Source organism: Palaemon carinicauda, chromosome 19 (genome assembly GCF_036898095.1).
Source record: "Palaemon carinicauda isolate YSFRI2023 chromosome 19, ASM3689809v2, whole genome shotgun sequence".
Taxonomy (NCBI): Eukaryota; Metazoa; Arthropoda; class Malacostraca; order Decapoda; family Palaemonidae; genus Palaemon; species Palaemon carinicauda.
This window is the reverse complement of record NC_090743.1, coordinates 39841462-39857289: the sequence shown is the minus strand read 5'-3', so window position 1 is coordinate 39857289 and position 15828 is coordinate 39841462. Positions and strand designations below refer to the sequence as shown.

At 38.3% G+C, this 15828-nt stretch overlaps 1 protein-coding gene across 2 annotated transcripts in view; it reads left to right on the top strand.

Annotated features, from left to right (window-relative positions):
- The window catches only part of LOC137658596 (cilia- and flagella-associated protein 36), a 76974-nt gene that overhangs the window by 35166 nt on the left and 25980 nt on the right, over window positions 1-15828 (top strand). For both annotated transcript variants that reach the window (XR_011047382.1, XM_068393518.1), the window contains exon 2: window positions 8382-8548. Coding sequence is in view for 1 of the 2 variants with exons in the window: in XM_068393518.1 (XP_068249619.1) it covers window positions 8382-8548 (167 nt within the window). In the remaining variant the exon portion in view is untranslated. The remainder of the gene's footprint in view (window positions 1-8381; window positions 8549-15828) is intronic.

Sequence of the window (15828 nt, the reverse complement as noted above, 5' to 3'; positions counted from 1 at the left end):
CGACTGGCGAAATCTAACAGAGGCCCGTTGCGTCAATAGGCGAAGGAGATGATGATTATGATATTTAGATTTCACAAATTTGAATGGTCTGTCAAAATCTTAAGCCGCTTTTGCATTTGGAGGATAGTCTAGTAGTTACATTCAATGTTTAGCCTTTTGCTATTCCTCCGTTCCGCCTTATTCTGCAATTTTGCTGTACCTTTTTGAACGTTTACTACGCTCAACCAAGTAATTTTCACCCAAATGAATGGCTTCCCAGTTACTAGTATGTGATCATGTAGCTCAAAATCATGGGCTGAATACCTTCAAGTTCATTGAGAACATGAATCCGAAGTAACGCTTATTCCTACGATAGAAACGTAATCAATAACTAAATGGAAGTAAGAAAGGCAACGTAATTTCGTAAACACTAATTAGATATCCTACCCTAAAACAAATGAACTAAACTAATCACATTCAAGGAAACTTTCGTCTGACTGTTCCCTTTGTTGACAGTCCACAATTCCCAAACGAAACGCCAAGAAGTAGAGGGAGCGCGGAGACCACTCCGCCACCACTTGTCTTGCTGACATATCTATGTGGCGATAAGCACTCGCGTGCAGATCAATACGAACTGACATTTATAAGCTCCCACACTTCGCTAAATTGTTCATTAGAGAAAATAGAAGGGGAATGTTGCGAGCTTAATCTTCAAGCGAGGTATGATTTCCTTTCAAGTTTTGGGCCTTGGTGGTGGTTTGGTTTGGGGGTTAGGAGAATAAAGGATACTGCCTACGTGGCAAGCAATCCAAAGGAAGTTTTGTACTGTGTGGAAAATGTTGTAGGGGCTGAAGAAATGTAAAAATGTATATCTCATAAGATGTGTATATACAGTATACGAATGTGTATATTTATTGACATGTATATCTGTATACTAATATACTGGTATATATATATATATATATATATATATATATATATATATATATATATATATATATATATATATATATATATATATATATATATATATATATATATATATATATATATATATTTATGTATATATGTTTATATAGATGTGTATATATGTGTATATATATGCATATGTATATATGTGTGTATATATAGATTTATATATACACATATATATATATATATATATATATATATATATATATATATATATATGTGTGTGTGTGTGTGTGTGTGTGTGTGTGTATATGTGTATATATACACATATATTTATGTATATATATATATATATATATATATATATATATATATATATATACATATGTGTGTATGCATATGTACATATATGTTTATATAGATGTATATATGTGTGTATATATGCATATGTATATATGAGTATATTATTTGTATACAGTATGTATAGATGTATATATGTATATATGTGTGTATATATGCATATGTATATATGAGTATATATATATATATATATATATATATATATATATATATATATATATATATATATATATATATAATATATATATAACAGTATATACGAATTCTGTCTAGAACCTCAAAATTCCCGATATGGCAACCCCCAGTAACAAATAATCAATATAAAATCAATGGAAACTGGCATAAACGGTTGCCAGTTAGTGTGACTCACGCCAGAATAATTTCTGGCGTTATTTGTGTATTCTAGGTGTGTCTGGATATTGTTAAACATAACTTACCGGTTTTTTAGATTGTAAGATATTCATGTGTTTATGATTGTTATGTATCTTAATATATTTATTTTTTATTTTCATTTTATAGTTTACTGTTTAATTAATCGATTTCCTTGTTTAGGCTATTTGGCTTACAGCACTATGCTTTTTCAACTGAAAAATAATAATAATAATAATAATAATAATAATAATAATAACAATAATAATAATAATAATAATAGTTGTTGTGTTGTAGTAATAATAATAATAATAATAATAATAATAATAATAATAATAATAATAATAATAATAATAATAATAATAAATAAAAAATAGAAATACGAATAAAAATAAAAATACTATTATTATTATTATTATTATTATTATTATTATTATTATTATTATTATTATTATTATTATTATTATTATTATATTATAAAATAATAATAATAATAATAAATGTTGAAATTTCAGATTCATCAGTTTAGTAGAGATTTTATAACTTTTTAGAAGACGTTTCTTAATGAACATCATCAATGTGATAAATTATTATTCTGAAAAGACGGTTTCTCTGTTTAAATTAGTATATAATGAATTCAGTAACACACAGCCATAGTGAAATAAAAGTGGATGAATATCGAGACTAAAGCAGTATTTTTTTTTATGGTGATTCTTTTATATTTCGATTTTTGTAAGAGATTCTCCTGACCAGATTCTATGAGTAGAATATTGAAACTCAACTCTATCTCTCTCTCTCTCTCTCTCTCTCCTCTCTCTTCTCTCTCTCTCTCTCCTATCTCTCTCTCTCTCTCTCTCTCTCTCTCTCATCTCTCTCTCTCTCTCTCTCTCTCTCTCTCTCTCTCTCTTAATCTGCAGTAAATGGATTCTGAACAACTATCACTTTCAAAGGTTTAAAGGCCACTCGTGAATGGAAAGGCAAGGAACAGTGCCATTGTTCTATCAAGCAGGACAATGCCCTGAGACTGACCATATATACATATGATTAGCGCCCAAGCCCCCTCTCCTCCCAAGGTAGGACCAAGGAGGGCCAGGCAGTGTCTGCTGATGACTCAGCAGGTAGACCTATAGCCTCCCAAAACCACCCATCCTTAGCTCACAAGGATTGCGAGGTTTGCAGTGACCAATGGAACTAACGAGTTTGAGCGGGAGTCGAACCCTAGTCTGGCGATCACCAAGCAAGGACGTTACCAACAGGCCACTACAACCCTGATTCTGATTAGTTAAATAGAATTTGTTTTTATCAGACATCGAGGATGTTCTAAACAGGAGCGAGAGCCATAAAGAGCATATTTCATTAATGTTCAGAACATAACCCTCTCTCTCTCTCTCTCTCTCCTCTCCTCTCTCTCTCTCTCTCTCTCTCTCTCTCTCTCTCTCTCTCTCTCTCTCTCTCTCTCTCTTCATACACACTGCACTCATACACACTGCAAATAGTAAATTTCAATAATTGTCAGGACATTATTCTCTCTCTCTCTCTCTCTCTCTCTCTCTCTCTCTCTCTCTCTCTCTCTCTCTCTCTCTCTCTCTCTCTCTCTCTCTCTCTCTCTCACCTACATACATATGCACACATCAATCAGACAAGACACACAAGGTTCTACAAAACAAGTACATGTCTCCCAGCGATCTTCAATATCAGCCACAATATATGCTATACCGATAAGAAAATAAGATGAAGAAAATGCGTTTCATATCTATAATGACCTCTTTATAAGCAATCATAATCTTTGCGTTCGTTCGTTCAGATTTCCCGGCATCAAGGTCCTTTAAATATACTCCGAGTATATTTAAGGAGCCTTGCCCGGCATATACAGCGAGAGGGGGATCTGACATAATAATGATATAAAATGAAGACCTGGAACTACGGATAATTTGTGAAAATATGGATTAAGGATTTATATTATGAAATATGCAGGATGATTTATTCAGTAACAAATTGAAAAGACATAATTAATATTCCTAATCTTACTGTTCATAGAATTTTTCTTCTTTCTTCACTGGGCTATTCTCCCCGTTGGAGCCCCTGGACTTATAGAATCTTGCTTTTCCAACTAGGGCTGTAGCTTAGCATTTAATAATAATAATAAAAATAACAACAATAATAATGATAAAATAATACTGATGAAATTTCTGTGCTTGAAGATTATATAAATCGTATCTATGATGGATAATAATTTTACAATGATAATAGTATCAATTACTTTAAGGCACATATTACAACTCTCCCCCCCCCCCTAAAGTAACCATTGATTACTTTAAGTAAAATATTATATTCCCCAAGTAACAGTATCAATTACTTAAAGGAAAATATTACACCCTCAAATGACAGTATTGATTACTTTAAGGAAGATGGTATACCCCCAAGTAACAGTATCAATTACTTTAAGGAAGATGGTACACCCCCAAGTAACAGTATCAATTACTTTAAGGAAGATGGGTATACCCCCAAGTAACAGTATCAATTACTTTAAGGAAGATGGTACACCCCCAAGTAACAGTATCAATTACTTTAAGGAAGATGGTATACCCCCAAGTAACAGTATCAATTACTTTAAGGAAGATGGTATACCCCCAAGTAACAGTATCAGTTACTTTAAGGAAGATGGAACACCCCCAAGTAACAGTATCAATTACTTTAAGGAAGATGGAACACCCCCAAGTAACAGTATCAATTACTTTAAGGAAGATGGAACACCCCAAGTAACAGTATCAATTACTTTAAGCAAGATTGAACACCCCCAAGTAACAGTATCAATTACTTTAAGGAAGATGGTACACCCCCAAGTAACAGTATAAATTACTTTAAGGAAGATGGTACACCCCCAAGTAACAGTATCAATTACTTTAAGGAAGATGGTACACCCCCAAGTAACAGTATCAATTACTTTAAGAAAGATGGAACACCCCCAAGTAACAGTATCAATTACTTTAAGGAAGATGGAACACCCCCAAGTAACAGTATCAATTACTTTAAGGAAGATGGTACACCCCCAAGTAACAGTATCAATTACTTTAAGGAAGATGGTATACCCCCAAGTAACAGTATCAATTACTTTAAGGAAGATGGTACACCCCCAAGTAACAGTATCAATTACTTTAAGGAAGATGGTACACCCCCAAGTAACAGTATCAATTACTTTAAGGAAGATGGTACACCCCAAGTAACAGTATCAATTACTTTAAGGAAGATGGTACACCCCCAAGTAGCAGTATCAATTACTTTAAGGAAGATGGAACAACCCCAAGTAACAGTATCAATTACTTTAAGAAAGATGGAACACCCCCAAGTAACAGTATCAATTACTTTAAGGAAGATGGAACACCCCCAAGTAACAGTATCAATTACTTTAAGGAAGATGGTATACCCCCAAGTAACAGTATCAATTACTTTAAGGAAGATGGTACACCCCCAAGTAACAGTATCAATTACTTTAAGGAAGATGGAACACCCCCAAGTAACAGTATCAATTACTTTAAGGAAGATGGTATACCCCCAAGTAACAGTATCAATTACTTTAAGGAAGATGGAACACCCCCAAGTAACAGTATCAATTACTTTAAGGAAGATGGAACACCCCCAAGTAACAGTATCAATTACTTTAAGGAAGATGGAACACCCCCAAGTAACAGTATCAATTACTTTAAGGAAGATGGTACACCCCCAAGTAACAGTGTCAATTACTTTAAGGAAGATGGTATACCCCAAGTAACAGTATCAATTACTTTAAGGAACATGGTACACCCCCAAGTAACAGTATCAATTACTTTAAGGAAGATGGTACACCCAAAGTAACAGTATCAATTACTTTAAGGAAGATGGTACACCCCCAAGTAACAGTATCAATTACTTTAAGGAAGATGGTATACCCCCAAGTAACAGTATCAATTACTTTAAGGAAGATGGTACACCCCCAAGTAACAGTATCAATTACTTTAAGGAAGATGGTACACCCCAAGTAACAGTATCAATTACTTTAAGGAAGATGGTACACCCCCAAGTAACAGTATCAATTACTTTAAGGAAGATGGTACACCCCCAAGGAACAGTATCAATTACTTTAAGGAAGATGGTACACCCCCAAGTAACAGTATCAATTACTTTAAGGAAGATGGTACACCCCCAAGTAACACTATCAATTACTTTAAGGGAGATGGTACACCCCCAAGTAATAGTATCAATTACTTTAAGGAAGATGGTACACCCCCAAGTAACAGTATCAATCACTTTAAGGGAGATGGTATACCCCCAAGTAACAGTATCAATTACTTTAAGGAAATATTACACCCCCAAGTAACTATTAATTACTTTAAGGAAGATATTACACCCCCAAGTAACACTATCAATTACTTTAAGGAAGATGGTACACCCCAAGTAACAGTATCAATTACTTTAAGGAAGATGGTATACCCCCAAGTAACAGTATCAATTACTTTAAGGAAGATGGTACACCCCCAAGTAACAGTATCAATTACTTTAAGGAAGATGGAACACCCCCAAGTAGCAGTATCAATTACTTTAAGGAAGATGGTATACCCCCAAGTAACAGTATCAATTACTTTAAGGAAGATGGAACACCCCCAAGTAACAGTATCAATTACTTTAAGGAAGATGGAACACCCCCAAGTAACAGTATCAATTACTTTAAGGAAGATGGAACACCCCCAAGTAACAGTATCAATTACTTTTAGGAAGATGGTACACCCCCAAGTAACAGTATCAATTACTTTAAGGAAGATGGTACACCCCAAGTAACAGTATCAATTACTTTAAGGAAGATGGTACACCCCCAAGTAACAGTATCAATTACTTTAAGGAAGATGGTACACCCCAAGTAACAGTATCAATTACTTTAAGGAAGATGTTATACAAGTAACAGTATCAATTACTTTAAGTAAGATGGTACAAAGTAACAGTATAAATTACTTTAAGGAGATATTACACCCCCAAGTAACTATTAATTACTTTAAGGAAGATATTACACCCCAAGTAACACTATCAATTACTTTAAGGGAGATGGTATTACCCCCAAGTAACAGTTAATTACTTTAAGGAAATATTACACCCCCAAGTAACTATTAATTACTTTAAGGAAGATGGTACACCCCCAAGTAACAGTATCAATTACTTTAAGGGAGATATTACACCCCCAAGTAACTATTAATTACTTTAAGGAAGATAGTACACCCCCAAGTAACACTTTATCAATTACTTTAAGGGAGATATTATACCCCAAAATAACAGTATAAGTTACATTAAGGAAAATATTATATTCCCGAAGTAACAGTATCAATTACTTTAGGGGAGATATTACACCCGCAAGTAACAGTATTAATTACTTTAAGGGAGATATTACAACCCTAAAATAACAGTATCAATTACTATTAGGCAAATATCAAACACCTAAATTATTTTATTATTGGGGAGAGAGAGAGAGAGAGAGAGAGGAGAGAGAGAGAGAGAGAGAGAGAGAGAGAGAGAGACATACCTATGTCTGTATTACTCTCATCTTCGATTATAATAAATTCATGCAAATCTTTAAAAAAAATATGTGGTAGGTTTTAACTCGACCCACTCTGCAGTTCATGATTTTCATCAATAATTCATAGATTATAGAAGTCAGATCTATGGAATGAAAATACATCATTTGCAATTTATTTTATTCATTATTAAGGAACTTTTGATGAATTCTTATCAATATATTTTCAAAAGGGAACTCTCTCTCTCTCTCTCTCTCTCTCTCTCTCTCTCTCTCTCTCTCTCTCTCTCTCTCTCAATTTGGTTTCCTGCATACTATGCTCACTAAAATATTTACATTGTTGCTTTGTCCCCTCCAGCTTTCGTGCACACGCAACAAAAAGTGTCTCACATTCCAGTCATAGATATAGATCTAATATCTGCAGCGACTGTAGCACGAGGCTAGTAGTTATCATACACTTTCATGCACTGCAAGATACACCATCTGATCTTTACTTTTGATATAAAATGAGTTGCTAATTCTTTACCGGAGAAAACTGGTTATCTAGGATCGAAAGTTGTTCATGGCATGATAGATTTAAGTGGTAAAATCGACAATTTTATTAGAGTTGAGTTATCTTATTTTGAATGGAGAGGCGTTGGGGTTGATCATATGTTGATATTATTATTATTATTATTATTATTATTATTATTATTATTCTTACTTGCTAAGCCACAACCCTAGTTGGAAATGCAGGATGCTATAAGCACAAGGGCTCCAACAGGAAAAAATAGCCCAGTGAGGAAAGGAAATAAGGGAAAACTATGAGAGAAGTTTAAGAACAATAAAAACGTTAAAATAAATCGTTTATATACATACTATAAAATCTTGAAAATAACAAAGAGGGTAAAAACTTCAAAATAACAAGAGGAAGAGAAAGAAGGCGAATAGTATACCCGAGTGTGCCCTTAAGGAAGAGATGTTCTGTTTATAAGACATTATATGGCAGTGGAAAGACTTGGCCTATACCTTTGCTGTTCTAGAGTGACCTTTGAAACCTTTAAATTGTAACAGTTGCTACCTGAAAACATATACATGTTAGGTATGTTTGTTTGTAGACTTAGCCGAGATTGAGTGTTGTTTGCACCGTAACAACATAAGCCATTGTTGATTCAAACTAAGAAACCTCAAATCCCTTCTTTGATAAAACCAGAATAGTAAAAATATCTTCTTCTTTCCTTTACAGTTTTCGAGCCCGGGTGTGAAGAGGACACCGAGCACAAAGCCATTCACGATGAATACAAGAATCTGGTGGACTTCATGCTGGGATCCTACATGGAAGACATCGGCATCACCCCAGAACAGTTTGAAGCTGCGTGTGGTGAAGCATCTACGAAGACAACATTCCATCAGGTCAGTATCTTAGGGGCTCTTCGTATTTACCAGAATTGATTTAATGTGAACGATCATTTCAGCCCTTTTCTTTATTTACCTTAACTATTTAAACATGTCCCCCTTCATATTTACCAAAAATTACTTAAACGAAGCTAATAATTTTGGGCACGTGGCATTTATCATAATTACTTAAATGTCGATAATAACCCAGACCTCTTTGTATTTATTACAGCTACATGATTAGAGCCAATAACTTATTATAGTTACTGAAATGTATCCAATAACTCTAGCCCCTTCTTAGTTACCGGAACTACTTAAATAAACAATAACTTCAGACCCTTCATACTTACAGCAACTATTTACATAAGAAACATCAAAACTTTAATTTTCCATCTGTTAAAAACCCATAGTGCAAACTATACATCTTTAAGCCAGTATTTCCATTCGTTTTTATTCTCACAATGGTCTTGCAAAAGGGAATTATATTTTTTGGGGTCATATGGTCAGTTGTTAGCCTACATCTACTCATCCAGTGAGTACGATGATATAATATGCAAGAGGTTGCAGTGATTAAAAGACAGGTCTTGATGGCTTGGGTTCTAGGTAGAGACTGCCCTTTATTCATAGCTACATGGGACTACATGATACCACATCCCCCTTATCACATACAAAGAATTGATTACACATAATAACTAATCTGGCATAGAGGTACAAAGAAATAAACGATGAAAGTTCCATAATCAAACGTATTCCATTGTTTCCATCCCTTCACAATAAACATGCATAGTACAATTTGTGATTGTGGATAATAATATAAACATAATAGCTATTATCTTTGCAGACTTTGGTCAGAATAGTGTTGGTTACAGCAGGGCAGTCATAAATATGAAAATAAATGGCAAATTATAATTTTTTTTTTTTTTTGATGCAAAGAACAACACCCAAAATATATTAAAACAAAATGGAAACCTGATACACATGTAACGAGTGTTCGAAATGGAACCTGTTCTCCAGTCCGAGACTCGTAAATTTTCAAATAAAATTCATTATTCTGAATCACTTATCAGTCCTGAGACTGATAACTTTTCTTGAGTTTCAAATTCTGGTAACGACCTCTCAGAATTTTCGGTCATGAAACGAGGGGGGGGGGGGAGTTGAATATTATTATTTAACTTAACACTTTATGGGAATTTACGGTATGTGACTGCATTACTTTCAATATATCTGGATGGGGTTTTCACCAGCCGGCCTGACTTGGTATACACCGCTGTCGGGTCTGTAGAGTTATCACTAGTTGCGGGTCTTTGGTGGGTTATTTCGGTCTCACTAGGTGGCGGCAGCGATATATCGGCGGGTCGTGGTGGAGGCTGTGCTGATGATGTTGGAGCCTGCTGCCGGGTGTTGGGCGGTTCTGTGTTTGTCGCGAGCGGTGTCGGACGGATGTGGGACCGGTTCCTCCTGAGACACGCTCCGTTTTGGGCTTCCACAATGTATGATTGGGGTTCTTCTGACTTACGTACCACTCTGCCTGGCACCCATGTGTGGCAGGCCTTGTCGAATATTCGGACTGGTTGTTCGGGTTGGAGGTCTGTGAAGTGCCGTTGTGTCCGATTTGGTCCCAGGCGGTCCTGGAGGTGGTTGCGGGTCGTGATGTGTGCGAGATGTGGTTCGTATCTGCCTGGTAGGTCAGTGGTCACATGGCGACCAAACATGAGCTCTGCGGGGCTGGTTGTCTTATTGTCGATCGGGGTGGCCCGTAAGTGGAGTAATGCAGTATGCATATCACCGCCTGTCTCAAGGCATTTTTTGATAATCGCCTTGCATGTTCCAACTGCGCGCTCCGCGAGGCCATTGGACTGAGGGTAATGTGGGCTTGATGTGATGTGCTCAATACCCCAGGCTTTTGTGAAGTCCCTCATGGCTGCTCCCGTGTATTGAGGTCCGTTGTCTGAGACCAGGGTTTTGGGGCATCCGAACAGCGAACACAGGAATTTGAGGTGGTTGGCCACACTTTCAGATGACAGGTTTTTTAGTTCGGTGACTATCGGGAATTTTGTGAAATAATCAGTTGTGATCAGATATGTCTTGTGGCCAATTTGGAAGATGTCCGAAGCGACTTTGAACCAGGGCATTGGGGGAATGTCATGATGCGTGGTTTCACTAGAACTTTGCTGGGGCTGGTACTTCTGGCATATGTCACATGCCCTGACCTTGTCCTCTATATCCTTTGCAATGTTGGGCCAGAATACACACTCCCGTGCCAGGGCTTGTGTTTTTGTGATCCCTTGGTGGGACCGGTGGAGCTGGTCCAATACCCGGCCTCTGACCTCTTTGGGGATGATAACTTGTCGCCCTTTGAATATGACTCCGTCTTCCACGGCAAGGCATTCTCTGTATGAGAAAAACTGGCGGATATCGGGGTGACAGCGTTTTACTGAGGTAGGCCAACCCTCGATGATAGTATGCTTGAGAGTGCGCAGCACTGGGTCGGTGTCAGACCTATGGCGGACCTCTTCCAAAATCTGGGGACCAAATTTTATGAGTGCAACTGATATCACGTCGATGTCATCTAGTTCCAGTCCGTCCACTCGTGTATCCAAAGGGATTTCCTTGTCATTTTGTGGGTTAGGAAGGCGTGATAGGGCGTCGGAGAGTACAAGGGTTCGTCCTTCCTTGTACTTGACCCTCATGTCATACCCCTGCAGTTTCAAGAAGAGACGTTGTAGTCTAGGTGGGGCACTGATAAGTGGCTTCTCCCAGATATTAACGAGGGGTTTGTGGTCAGTGACAGCTTCGAAGTCTCTTCCGTATAGGTAGGTATGAAATCGTTGCACACCGTGTACTAGTCCAAGGGCCTCTCGCTCGATATTGCTGTAATTTGCCTGCGTTGGTGTCAGGGCTTTGCTGGCGAAGGCTATTACCTTCCCGTCTTGGATGAGGGCCGCCCCGAGGCCTTTTTGCGATGCATCGACTTCAAGAGTCACGGGTCGAGTTGGGTCATAGTAAGACAGCATGCTTGATGGTGTTATTTGGCGTTTCAGGTGTTGATAGGTGGATTCATGGTCTTCTTCCCATTGGAAGGGCACATCTTCCTTGATCAGATCTCGAAGTCTTTGTGACTGAGCTGAGTAATGTGGTACATAGGGGCTGAGGTAAGTCATTACTCCCAGAAATCTCTGTAGTTCCTCTTTATTGGAGGGTGACGGCATGCTATGCAGGTCGTGTACCTTTGACGGGTCTGGCATCATGCCCTTGCTGGTATAGCGTGTTCCGAAAAACTCAATTTCTGGTTTTGAAATGGAGCATTTCTTTGAGTTTAGGCTGAGTCCGTGTTGGGCTGCACGCTGCATGAACCCCATCAGGTTTTTGTCGTGTTCCGACTGGTCTTTCCCACATATTGCCACGTCATCAGCGATGCCAACAACACCTGGGAGATTCTCGATGATGGAGTCCATCCTGGCTTGAAATATGTCCTGGCTTACATTCAGCCCGAATGGTAGCCTTGTCCAACAATACCGGCCGTGTGGTGTTCGGAACGTTGTCAGTAGTTGTGAGTCCTCATGTAGCAGTATACTCCAGTAGCCTGCTTTGGCGTCTAGCTTGGAGAACACTTTCGCTTTGGAGAATACCGGGTTGATCTCTTCTAGAGTGGGAATCTTGTGGGGACATCTTTTGAGGTTTTGGTTGAGCCGCTTGGGGTCCAGGCAGATCCGTAGGCTTCCATCGGGTTTTGTGACATACACAAGGCTGCTACACCAGTCTGTGTGTGCCGTTACGCGTCTGATAACCCCCTCTTTCTCCATAGTGTCAAGCTCGGACTTGATGCGGGGCTTCAGGTGGATACTCACCTTACGGGGCGGATCACAGAAAGGTATCGCGTCATCCTTGAGGTGGAGCATCGCGGGCTCTTTTAGTTTGCCGATCCAGTCAAACTGTGCTGGGAATTGTGCTTTTAGTTGTTCGACTGACCTAATAGGGCCTTGTTGGCTTGGTTGCTCAGGTATTCCAGTAACATCGTTGACATTGATATCCACAATACCGAGTTTTTGGCATGAGGGAAGGCCAAGTATGGCTGGACCAGACACATCAACCACGAAGAACTTTTCTTGCGAGAATGCTGGGTTGCTGAGTTTGCGGACGCGGAGCATTAGTGACCCTAGGCAGGGAATATTGTTGCCACTGTATGATGTTAGTCTTACTGATGGTTCTGGGGATAGTACGAGGCTGGTGGGTGCATCACCAAACATTTGATTGTATGTCCGCAAGGGCAGCGTATTGCCACCGGAACCTGTGTCGATTTTGAGTTTCAGGGGCCCATAGGCTGGGGGGTTTTCATGCTTGACCATGAGCTTTGAGAATGCTTCTCGTTTCAGTGCCACTCCTATGTCGGATATCGTTATCATGTTGAAGTTTGGCATATAACCTGTTTCTTCATCAAGATTAGAGTTTTCATTAACCATGACTTCGTGTTGCCTGTGGTTAGGAGCCCGATTCGGCCGTCGGTAGGAGCGCCCTCTTGTCTTGCTCTGACGTTGTGTCTGTTGCATGTTGTCTCCTGGCATTGTTCTGCCTCCATCAGTTTTGCGGCACATCTTTTTCCAGTGCCCCTTGATGCCACAACCACTGCATCTGTCATTGTAAGCGGGGCATGACCTTATGGGATGGCTAAGCCCACAGTTCCAGCAGGGGTTGTCCGTGGTTTGTAGTTTGTTCCGTGGCTCGTTGCTTTCCCTTCGAATTGCATCCACGTTGGTATAGCTTGTACTTGTGTTCTCAGAGCTCATCTGTATGGAGCGTAATGATGCCGTGGAGGCCGCAATGGCCTCGTATTCCCGACATCTCTCTAGAACGTTGCTCACAGCATAGCCCTTCGGTTTAGTTAGGAGTTCTTTCCGAAATTCTTCGAATTGTGTTCGCAGTATGGTCATTTCGATAAGTCGTTCGTTGAGTTCTCTGTCTTCAAACTCGCACTTTGTCGCTTTTTCACGGAGTCTGGCCAGGAATTGACTGATTGTTTCAGCAGGTTTCTGTTTGGTATTTGCAAATTCGAGGCGGTGAACTCGGAAATTTATTTTGACCGTTGCATCAACCTCACTTTCAATAAGCCTCCATATGTTCTGCGGCACACGTTGCTCCTGTTCAGTGAGGCCGCTCGCCAAAATACGCCTCATGCCCTCATCGCTGAGGGCAATTTTGATTTTAGTTGCTTGCTTGCCCGGGTCTGTGACTTCCTGGTCTTCGAGGTATAAGTTCATGCGCGCCTTGAATGCACGAAATGACTCGGCCAGGGGCTGGTGAGCCCAGTCCATACTTGGGCATTTAGGCTGGGCCATGATTGGATTTGGTTTCGAGTGTTACACAATAGATAGATAGTGATTGGATTAATAACACAGTTTACGGTTCACAAAAAGAGACATATAATAAAGAGTATGGAAATCACTACAAAAATTTATCACTGGTAGTCGGCACGGTTTTCAGTTTTGTTTACACTGCTGAATGTACGTCGTTGTTTGGCTCATTTTGTGAAGTAGTGTGCGGATAACAATGGCCAAAATACTTGTAAGTAATCTATTCACAACTTTCTTCACAATTCTCACTGTAATCACGGTGCACTAATGTCCATTCTATGCCATATTTTGACGATATAAGTTATGTACGGTTGTTATCTGGGCCGGTATGACAGTCTTTGTTTAGTTGCCGTTGGGTGAAAATGGCGTCATCTGCGGCCGCTGGTAATAAACTTGGGCTGATTATGAGTCCTCTTCTCAGTTATTACGTACAGGAGAGGTATGTAAAGTGTCTCTATGGTCCGGGTTTGTTGATGGAATGGCGTGGGTTGCGTTACCACGCTGCCACCATGATATAATATGCAAGAGGTTGCAGTGATTAAAAGACAGGTCTTGATGGCTTGGGTTCTAGGTAGAGACTGCCCTTTATTCATAGCTACATGGGACTCTCTTTGCAAGTCATAAAATACTTTTCACAAAATTGTAAGTATCATCAGCCAATTCTTTCAATCAATGCCAATAGAGTTATATGACAACACAGGTTGCTATTGTTACCAACTCTATTGAACTTTATAATTAGAATTAGTACTTCTCCATTCATCGTCGCCTACTTCTCGCTTCATAGTCCTCATCCATGTAGGCCTGGGTCATATAACTCTTCTAGGACCTTGTGGAAACTAGTTAAAAGCTTGGGGAACTAATCTCTTCTAGGGAATGTGATGGGCATGCCCAAACCATCTCCATCTACACCTCAACATGATCTCATTCACATATGGCACTCGAGTAATCTCTCTCATAGTTTCATTCCTAATCCTGTCCTGCCATTCATATCCTAATATTCTTCTGAGGGCTGTGTTCTTAAATCTACAAAATTTGTCGGATATTGTTTTATTGTCATACCACGACTTATGTCCATAGAGTAACACAGATCTCACTAAGCTGATATGAAGCCTGATTTTTATATGTAATTTCAAGTGATTTGATTTATGAATTTTACTTAACCTTGCCATTGTCTATTTTTTTTTCATTCATTCATTAAACTGTAACTTTAGTGGGAAAAAAATCTATAGCTACTTTCCCATTTCTATATTAGGATGTATTTCCTATTTATGGTTGCGTAAATATTATTTTGATAATTACTATCAACAGCTACAAATTCTTGAAATACTTCAGAATAAAATTATGAAGAGAATTCACCTTTATTCATAATTCTGAAATGACAAATGGTGAACGTTTTCCTAGACAGTGTCATGAATATATTTGTAAACTAAAAATAATATGCAGTAATCAAAATGGCTTCTCAATATCTCAAAAGCCTCGTCATACCATTATGCTAATTCTATCAGATGATTCTCAGTAATGAATAAACCAAAACGACACTTCAGGCATGAAGATCAAACTCAACTACGTGAAATAACAAAGGAAATAGAATGAAATAGTTTCTTATAAAAAGACGAAACGTTTTCTTTTAAATGAATAATTTATAGAAAATGTACTACATAGCCATCACTCAATTCTAGCATAGACTGCAGTAAACTTCAGATCCCCACCCCCATTTGATCCCTATTTTTCTGACCGGATCTATAATTTTACCAACAAAACTACCAATGAAATAAGAGAACGAGAATTACTTCTTATTATTACAAACAATTAATTTTACCCTGGTAATTATTTGTGTATTAATCATCGTAAAATAAACTGATAAATTCATTTAGATACTAAAATAAGATTTGTAAGCTAGAAAGCATAAGCTTGATTGCTCATCTTTTCCCCCTACAATTTCTTTTTAAA